General features: G+C 37.0%; 1 protein-coding gene across 1 annotated transcript; it reads right to left on the bottom strand.

Moving 5' to 3' along the window:
* Positions 1–187: 187 nt before the first annotated feature.
* On the bottom strand, positions 188–6,290 carry terf2ip (telomeric repeat binding factor 2, interacting protein). Its single transcript, XM_055026963.1, has 9 exons — positions 6,239–6,290; positions 5,122–5,359; positions 4,859–4,995; positions 4,075–4,310; positions 3,103–3,192; positions 2,370–3,000; positions 2,128–2,228; positions 1,001–1,450; positions 188–921 (listed from the first exon to the last, which is right to left on the bottom strand). The coding sequence occupies exons 2-9, from the start codon at positions 5,346–5,348 to the stop codon at positions 700–702; spliced, it is 2,094 nt and encodes a 697-aa protein (XP_054882938.1). The 5' UTR covers positions 5,349–5,359; positions 6,239–6,290; the 3' UTR covers positions 188–699.
* Between the last annotated feature and the right edge of the window lie 3,782 nt (positions 6,291–10,072).

The following is a 10,072-nucleotide window of genomic DNA, read 5'->3' on the forward strand; positions in this document are numbered from 1 at the left end:
TAGTGTTTTTTTTTAAGTTTTTTTCTAATTATTGCTTACCAGAAAATATTGTGTTGATATAATTATATTAAAATTAGATTCTAATTTGAAATAACAATGAAAAGAAAGAAAATGATACATTGATATTATTTTTTATGCATTTATTTTTTTTACCAAATTTGATGCATTTCAATTATTATACCCTTAAAAAGACAAAAGAAATTATCTTCAGAAGTCAACCAATGAATAAATGCTAATTTATTAATTGGTTAATGAATAAATTAATTACATTCAATTACCTTAACATAAGGTAATTTAAACTGAGTATAAATTCAGGTGTTCAATGGAGGCTTCAGGTGTTTCTTAAAGAGCATTATTGAACAAACAGCATCATGAAGAAACAGCAAACCGGTCCACAAGAAAGTTGGTTTGCCTGTTATGACAGTAAAAAAAACAATCCAACTTATTAAATGGTACTGGCATATTTATTAGGCAATTTAATAAAATATTAAAAACAAATACAATTACATCTTTTCTGGCTAAAATGCATCACAAATATTCTTAAAACAAAACAAGGATCATCTCCATATTTATACACACTAGGTGTAACAAATAAAATCTTTCCAATCCCTGTTTTAATAGTCAATCTTGGTTTAAATTTTAAATCGAGCACAAGATCTCAGCGGCCCAGACCGTCAATCTTGTTGTCCTGTACTATCTTTATCCTTTCACTTCAAGAAACACAATCCTCTTGGCCACATTCTCCTCCCCGTATTTTTCCTGCAGCTTCTGCCGGCTGACAGGATCGGCTGAAAGCAACAAACTGTCATCATTGCGACTCCAAAATGGTTCCGAAACAGATGAGGGGTTCAGAAGCAGGTCAGCGGCAGCAGTGAAGTCTCCACTGGTCTTTAGCAAAGCTTTGGTGACACTGACCAGGTCCTGGAAAAACAAACAAATTCAATTAAAACCAAATTTTAGTAACATTGCAAGGCTAGAGGTTAAATTCTGCAATGCTCACCTGGTTGGTCTGGGTCATCAGCTCCCTGATTCGCTGCTTATCCTCTTCTAACTCCGACTGAGTTAAAGAAAACGCTGCATCTTTGTCCTCTGAGCACTGAGGGTGATGTGGAGCTGCTGAGCCTTCGCCATCCACAAACTGAAAGTCATCTAGCTGAGATTCGCTGTCAAATATGAACAAATGGGCCTTTGAAGAGTCGCTGATGAGCTCTGAAACAGGCAGCTGGACGGACTCGGCATCGGGGGCGTCGGGGTTCGGGACGCAGTTGCTGCTTGAGCTCTGAGTCTGTGGCCCGACCCCCTCTGTGTTGGGTTCAGCTTCAGGGTTGGGCTGAGTACCTGGTGGATCTGCAGATGAGTCTGAAGGCTGTGGAGCATCTACTGATGCAGGTGTTGTTTCAGCTGTTCTTTCAATACTGTCAAGGAGATCTGGACCTTCATTTTCATCAGACTATAAAACAAGAGAAGTATTTAAATTTATTGGAATGTTTGGTTTGAATGTTACTGACACACAGAGAATTTGTGAAGCACTCCATTTTTTGCATCTTTTTTGCCGTCATCATTTGTGTCATATCTGCACCGGATTCACAAATCAGATTGCGGTAAATACATGTAGGGAGGAATTTCCACCTGTTATTGAATCAGCTTACAGTTTTTCTCAACTGAAATCAACTAATCTCGGTTGAACAGCACCGACCAATCATGTATCTAAAGTTATTATTTTTTAATAGTTCTGTTTCTAAGACTGTGTAATAAATGCACCTGCTGGAAAGATCCACAAGGCTTGGATCCTTTGATTAAAAAAAGAAGCAACAATTCTACTTCAAGCAATTTATAATATTTATTTAAATAGGAAAAATAATGTGTAAACGTCTGACTGGAGAAAGGATCAATTATATGTTCTGTGACATTCTTGCACCAGAGTAACTAACTTTCAGCAGACAGACAGTGTTTTTCTCATATAACCTCCATCATGCATCTCTAGTCTTTAAGACTGCAATAATATCTGCTTTGAATGTAATTCAGGCAATTTACAATGAACCCCAATCAGTGCATCTGAAAGAACATGTCAGTTGTACTTTTAATGGTGCTTATACACATATAACCATGCAGACGTCTATATCCTACCTCAAAATCATCTTCAAACTCTTTAGTTGCCATTTCAAGAATTCCCAGCTGCCTTTTCTCTTTTTTCTTTTCTGCTTTCTGTGGGGATGAAATGGCTTCATCTGGAAAAACAAAGAAACAGATTTCTTGTCAAAACAGAATATCTTCAACCAAATTTAGTCATGGGAAGCAAGTGAGAGATGAAATACACTCTACTTTCTATATATATATATTCACCAAACCATCACATATTTATGTCCAACCTGGTTGCACAGTTTTAGTTTCAGCGTTGTTTCTGTTCTGCTCCACCCGACTCTCCACCTCTGCTGCAGCTTTCTTCCCTCTGGCTTTCTTATGAGGCGGTTCTTCTGCTACTTGGGTTCTTTGGTTAGTTAACTTCACGGCAGCTTTTGTTTTTTTCGAGTGTGGTGGGGATGCTGTGGACCGCTCCGCCATGCTGGAGGCTGATCTCAGTTTTTTTCCGTACGGCTCAGGGGATGAAGACGCTGCCTCCAGCTCCAGCTGCCTGCGTGTTAATCGACGCTGTGGTTCCTCCTGCACCAGCGATGCCTCCAGCTTTTCTTTTGCTCTGTTAGGTGAACTCGTTAGTTTCAGCTGATCTGCAGGGGAGTTTTTTGATAAATGATGTTTTCGTGGGGAAGCAGGAGTCAGAGGTTCATCTTTTTCTGGTTCTGTTGTCTCTGTGCTGGCGTGCTTCTCTGCCTGTTCTTCAGTTTGACAACAGTGAGAAGTTTCACCTCCAACACTCTCCAATTGAATGTTTATATTTGGCTGTTCCTCTGATGTTTTGCTCTCTTCCACAATAACAGAGGCTGTTATCGGAGTTTCTACATGTTCAGGTGTGACTGCTGCTGGTATTGACTGGACATCGATCTGTCAGGACAGGAAATACAGTTCTCTTGGTTTGCCTTCAACCAAATGTCCAAATCAGGACATAAAATCATGACATAAAATATCTAAAGAATGGAGCAGTACCTGTGTTAGATCTGATTCTGCTGAATGTGTTTGAGCAGGACTAGCTTCACAGGAAGATTTCTCAGCATTAGATTTCTGATTGAGCTTCGCCTGAAAGCAGAAATATGAACGGCCACTAAAAATCTAAAAATAGCCCACAGGTGGATTTGTTTATTGATACAAAGCTACACTATAGTGTGAATATATTTTCACTCTTACAAATTTCTTCTGTCTTTGCCTTCTTGTCTTGCATTAATATCAAATAAATATCAACAAAGTGGCCTAGTCAAAGTCTAGAATCCAACTGAAGTACTCCAGCATTACTTAAAACATGATGTTTTTCCTCATAAATCCTTCAATGTGGCTGAATTGTGATAATTCTGCAAAGATGAGACAACCAAAATCCACCCACAGTGATGTAAAACACTCACTGGAAATAATCAGGAATGTTTAATGATTATTGTTGCCGCCACAGGACACGCAATCCAATTCTAGATTTCAGGGAAAGTGATTTTTTTCCACAAAGGCCCAGGCTTCTTTAATGAACTCTTTTCTCTTTTCATATTCATTCAAAAAAGTCAAATTTGTATCAACTCAGATTTCCATCCATTTTTGTGTTGCCAATATGTAAAATCCATGTATCCATGTGTAGCTACACATTTTTCTAACAATTTGGTGCATCTCAGTGGCAGCTGTCTGATCTACAACTCAAGGAGCTACAAATTTGTTTTGGTGTGTGAAACTCTTGGATCAGATAACATTTTTAACTAACTAAATGTTATACTTTGCATTTCATAATATTACATTATAAAAACCTATGTTTGAATTTGTAAGTAGAAGCAAAACATATGCTGTTAAACAGTTATTAATATGATACATAGGTAACTCAGGATACCGTTGTCTGATATTAAAACGCGTTTGATGATTTGAAACATTAAAACAAAAAAACTGAAGAAATTTGTAAGGGGCCACATGATATTTCACTGTAATTACCTCAGTCTTCTTCTCAGGCAGCTTGTTGCTGTCTTCTTTGGTTTCCACCTCTGTAGATGCAGACTGGTTCTTTGATAGTTGGTCTTTGAATCTAGACTTCATAGACTGCCAGCTGTGACTGGTCACCCGCTGCTTCTCCATCTCCTGCCAAAGCCGGTTGCCCCCGGTCTCTGACTTACGCTTGCTGATGAAATTTAAAATGGCAGCATCCTCTTCAGGGCTGTAGGGAATTCTGCCTAATGAAAATTGAAGAGAGGGGAATTATAAATTAAAAAAATGATACAACTTAATAGTTTTAGAAAGTAACTGGACATAATAATGTATTCAACTTAATAGTGAGACATTTTAGTTGATTTAACATTTATTTAGTATTTTGTACACATCTACCTTTATTGAGTTAGTGGGGAAGAAGAATTTGCTGAATTTGTCTGACGTGATCTTGGATGCCATACAATTAAGAGCAAGTGCAAGAATTTCATTATCTATGTAGCAAATATTTTTTTCACTACTAATGTAGCTGGTCCATCTTACAGTATGACATACATATTCTTATTTTGATTTTCCAGGTAGTAAATAAGGTGTTTTTGCTTTAACAATCTTTTTTTTTTCAATAGACAACTGGGAAACAGTGTGGCATAAGCCAAGTGTGGCATAAGCCAAGAAGCTAATGTGATTCAGACTATACTACTTCTAGACTGAATCACAAATTTCAATCTGAAAAATCTGTCAGATGGGAAGCTGAAGCCTCATGAAAAAAGTCCATAGTTAAGTGTTGATGTTGTACCTCCTGACAGTCCAGTACGGCTGTCGTTTAATTTTGAAGAGGATTTCTGGATTGCTTTTGGATTCAGTCTATAATCATCCAAATCCAGCTGCTCCTCTTTCTTAATGCAGTCAAGAATATACTGGGTGGAAACATACCTGAAAATAAAAATAAATATCAGTGAGACAACATTTACCAGATCAGTCTCCTTTAAAACCTCAAAGGACCTTCCATACTGTTAACTGACTGTAATATATCTGTATTGTCTACAGTCCAACACCCACCGATGAGCATCGGATTCAAGAACAGAGCTGTTTTCCTCAGGATCAACCAGCAGGATGGCTCCAGGCACCTGGACTCTACATAATATCCCTCCTCCAGCTTTGATGAGTGGCTGCAACTTTCGTTTATGAGGACCAGGTCGAAGGAAGAAGGACATGCGTTCACCCTCCACAGTCAGGAATAAGACTGGAGAGATAGATTGGCCTGGATCTTGCTGTCTGGAAGACATTTTTAAGAAACCTAGAGAAATAAATTAAAGTATAAAAAATGCTGTTAGTGACAATTGAAGTAGCAACCGCTCCTGACACATTTTTACTATAAATATTTTAGCAAAAATTATATTTTTCTCTATGACTTTAACAACAATATTGTGTGCAAGTTATGCTCTTAAAGATGTTTTGCTGTTCAGTCAAATTTACAGCTGTGAACTAATTTGTTTCTAACAATCTCCCTTTTCAAATGAACAGTGAGAAATAATTATCTGAAATGAACACAAAATACCTTGCTAGACAATAACTTTAGTGTGTTTAATAAAAATATTTCTGTATAAAAAAGACGCCGCCCTTAAATCAGCCTAAAATGCCCTAATGGACAAATTAAGCCATTTTAGAACTCGTGCCATAGAAATAAGTGGGACATTATTTTTAAACAGAAATCACCAAGTAATTGAAACATATATAACGCATTAGTTTAGATTATCGCACTGCAATCAAGACACATATGAACAGATGAAAATAAAGACAAAATGAAAATATTTCTACTTCAAAATCAGGCTCAAACAATTTTCACCAAACCGTGGTTCTGTATGCGTTTCCGTTTAAACACAGGTTAAATATTACATTTGCGCACAATACAGCTGCTTATCAACTTCGTCAGCTGTTTGCTGATCCACGTTTAAAACAAAAGAAAAGCAGAAAAGCTACAGAAGCGTGTTAGTTTGAAGCGATCGCAGAAGTTATTGTTCTCGATTAGCAGCCATCAGCTAAATCTGGCTCATTACTTTGTGCTTGACGGAAACCGAATACAAACGGTCACCAAGTTTACAAAGCGACTGTTATATCTTGTCAACAGTACATGAAAAGACTTACTAAGGTAAAACCAACTCCAGTAGAAACTTACCATGTAATTTGCTGTCTTTCCCGCCCCGAATAAAACCAAAACAAAGCCTACTTCCGGTTTACTTTCTTTTTCAGTGAACTTCAACAAACTAGCGACGACTTACCGCCCCCTAGTGTTTGTATCTATATTACACTAAAATGTGATTATAACCAAATAAATAAATAAATAAATAAATAAATAAATAAATAAATAATAAATAAATAAATAAATAAATTTGGGCAAGTTGTGGAAAAAATAAAGTTAAGTAATTATGGGGCAGTATTATATATTTTCCAGCCACATAGCGCCATTTTTATAGTACAATCAGGTTATCTTCAGTTGTTGTAAAAATGCTAAACATCAAATATAACTTAAAATAAATTTGACTTCACAATTTAACTCCTTGCTCTATAAAACTCTTCCATCTCAACATCACTCCTGTATTAACCCTTTAACAATGTTTTTAACAGTGTTCCACTGAGAAATAGCTTGCCTTATGAACTCCGCAGATGCCCTGCGGAGTTCATAAGCAGCACATCTGCTTATGATGCGCTGTTTATAAGCGCATCATAAGCGTTTATAAGTGCTGTCATCTGGATGCTGTCATCTCAGGTGTTTGCTGAGATGACTGCAAACACCTGTCATCTTAGGTGTTTGCTAATTGCTACTGGCTAGTCTGAAGGAAGTTTAGAAGCTGCAACTATAAGGAGGAGCTCATCCTAGGAGGCAGCGCTAGGTCCACCCATGGGTTTTGCACAGCTGAAGGTTGTCTTGGAAGATTAAAGGATTTCTCAAACACGCATGAAAGAATCATGACAATATTGTTTTTTAACAATATAACATAATGCAAAATTCAAAAACGACAATTTTACATAACACTGCCCCTTTAAAGAGATGTAATGAAAATGCATCTTATAAAGAGTCTATGGGATTTATTGCTACATGTTGGCTGAGAATGGAGCCCTTTCATCAGAAAAGTAAATTTTTTCAGAGAGCGTAAACGATAAAGAAATATGCATCAGACCAACACAGTTACAGTTCTAAAGAATTCATGTTAACCACCCACATAGGAAGATGATCCACATTAACTGCAAACTTGCTCCATCTAAGGAAAATGACACCTCCGGAAAAAAAATAATAAAATAAAAAGAAACGCTGTTAGTTCAGTGTGAGACAATCCTTCTGATCAGACCCCAGAGGCTTTATATGAGATGAATTACTGCCCCACTGATTTCAACACCTCATTATAAACACATTTCAGTTGCTTAAAACCAAACCTGATGTGTAAAACACAAACACAGTTCTCTTTTTATAGAATCTCATGTGATTAAGTCCAGCCAGTGTCAACGTTGTGGGGACATGAGTAATGTTTGGTTTGTGGAGGCTAAGGCTGTAACAATCTGATGACATGCACATGGTTTCTCTGCAGCATAGTGGAAAACTTTGACCTCTGAATGTGCATTTCCCCTTTTTCTTCCAGTTTTACAAAGTTGCTAAACTTTCTAAAACTTTCCTTTTGTTGTCTCAATGCTGAGCAGAAAAAATAAATGTAAAATATTTCTTTTGTTTGGTTTTATGAGATTTTACACGTTCAGTATTAACTTTTTTTTAAAGAAATGCATCAATATTAAATCTAACTTTGTACTTGTGAGGGCAGTGGACTGAAACGTCTTTAAAAAAGACAAGGAGCCAGACTGTTATCCTATCTAGTTGTTTAGAGAGTCCTATCCAAAGAGTGAGAGAAAGATAAAGAAATCCAGTGAGCAAAATCTGCTGTGAAACGTTTTAGAAGAATGAAGTCAAGGTCCTTCCCTGGAAATTCTTTCATATTAGTAACCACTTTAGGTGGAAACATTTTCATTGAGGAAAGTTTGTTTGGTAGTCTTCGTATTTTTGTAATTTCAGTTCATTACCTATAGATAGTAATGTAAATATGTAAATCAGGGCTTGATTACTTATAGATTTACACTTTGATCCCTGCAGTAGCTGATGATGTTATCATTATTTTTATGTGACAAACTCTATGCAAACTTCTTGCTGCGTCACCTTGCATCTACATATTGTTAGGTAATTTTATAAAAATAAAGAAAAAGACAGAAACAAGAGAAAGAAGACAATAAATAGAGCTCACATGTAACATAAAATGCAACTTATGAACAGGTCTCTCTGAAGTAAGAAATGTGTTTATATCACAATGGAGGGTCAAAATCTTATTTTTCCTTTATTTTGTTTTTTAAAGCAAAAGAAAATGAACTCTAGATGAATATGAAAACTAATTCTTCTGGTTGCCGTTCCAGTCTGTCAATAAACAACATCTTAACATAAACAGTATCATGATCAATCGTCCAGTCTTACAAAGCAGTGTGCTACACAGTCAAAACATTACTTTCGCTTTGTCAGGAAAATGTCAAGGTTATGGGAATGAATTGCGTTGGCCGGTTCCCCTGACCTTCCCTCCCTCTCAGTCCTGTATGACCACCGCATTATTGTTTCTGGCCTCCACTGATCCTCTCTCTCAGCAGCCCAACCAGCTGTAACAATACAACAGCAGCTCCTCCACATCAAGACGTGTTTACCCACAATCTGTAACAAGTAAATGGATGGGCACATATTTACTTCTTCGTGCTGATTTGAGTCCATCTGTGACCTGAAACAATCAACCCATTCCTGAGGCGATATCCCAGTGATGTTTGGGTCATCTGTACAGATAAGAGTGAACATTAATCTCCCACAGGATCGGCAGCTGTGGAGTTGGGACTGCTGAGTTTGGTTAAGGTCAGGACACTCCTCCTATTGTAAGACTTGAAAGTGAGAGCAGTGTCAGCAGAGGGAGGTGTTGTATCATTTTCATGAACATCAGCCCTGACAGTGAAGCATTTATAATATATATAAATAATTTTTCATAATTATTTTTTCTATATGAAGAATCTGCAATAGATTATGTCAGTTAGTCGAACTCTATTTACTCTATTTCATCAACTTTTGAAAAATCTTCAAAAAAATAATTTTTCTCTCAGTTTTCCACAAATCTCTAGAAATAGGTAAAAATAGCTAAGCTGAAGAGTTTCTGTAAAAGATGTTATGATTTCAGACTCGCTAAGCCTTTAGTACACAGGTGTAAAACTGCAGTCATGGAGGGCCACTGCCCTGCAACTTTGAGATGGGCCTCTGCTGCACCACACCTGAATAGAATAATTAGGTAATTAGCAAGGCTCTGGAGAACTTATCTGCACAAGAAGGAGGGAATTAAGCCATTTGTTAAAACCTAAAGAAGAAGAAGAAGAATTAAGCCATTTTATTCCAGTGTTTTGTATCTGTGGGACATCTAAAACCTCCCTTGAGGACGAGTTTGACACCCCTCCTTTAGTACTACACATAGAAAGTGTTGACGTGACAAAGTTGAAACTACTTAAGAACAAACTATGAATGACATATTTCCCACTTAATTAGTGGTGAAGCAACACATTGGAAAAAATGTACCTGACTGGTGAGACGAACTATATTGTACGTGACATTTCAAAAAAAAATTTCTTTGTTGCAACATGGTAGTGAAACACAACGTAATTAACGTGAGTAATCTTGTTCAATCAATGAAATCAGGAAGCACCCACGACAGTGAGCTCAGAAACAGTTTCACACAGTTGGAAAGTGAATGAAAACGCATCCGACTCCAGATGTACCTTGAGGAATGACTTGCACTTATCTTGGAATTTCAAAACATTGTGACATACATTGAACAGAATAGTTTTGCTGTAGCAACAAAGATTAGTCACTCATGTCAGATTGTAAATGTAAACTATGATTCTGACACCATTATTTATAAACATGGAATCCTGTACCTATGAAAGGAATGAT

Source organism: Poeciliopsis prolifica, unplaced genomic scaffold (assembly GCF_027474105.1).
Source record: "Poeciliopsis prolifica strain line A6 unplaced genomic scaffold, Auburn_PproV2 SCAFFOLD003, whole genome shotgun sequence".
NCBI classification, from domain to species: Eukaryota; Metazoa; Chordata; class Actinopteri; order Cyprinodontiformes; family Poeciliidae; genus Poeciliopsis; species Poeciliopsis prolifica.

What these genes read in the sequence shown, in the direction of transcription:
- terf2ip (XM_055026963.1), bottom strand. Translation starts at nt 5,348, where the DNA reads ATGTCTTCCAGACAGCAAGATCCAGGCCAATCTATCTCTCCAGTCTTA. An exon ending in CCGTACTGGACTGTCAGGAG is followed by an intron (nt 4,311 to 4,858) that starts GTACAACATCAA and finishes AATTTTCATTAG; the next exon opens with GCAGAATTCCCTACAGCCCT. An exon ending in TGATGACCCAGACCAACCAG is followed by an intron (nt 922 to 1,000) that starts GTGAGCATTGCA and finishes TTGTTTTTCCAG; the next exon opens with GACCTGGTCAGTGTCACCAA.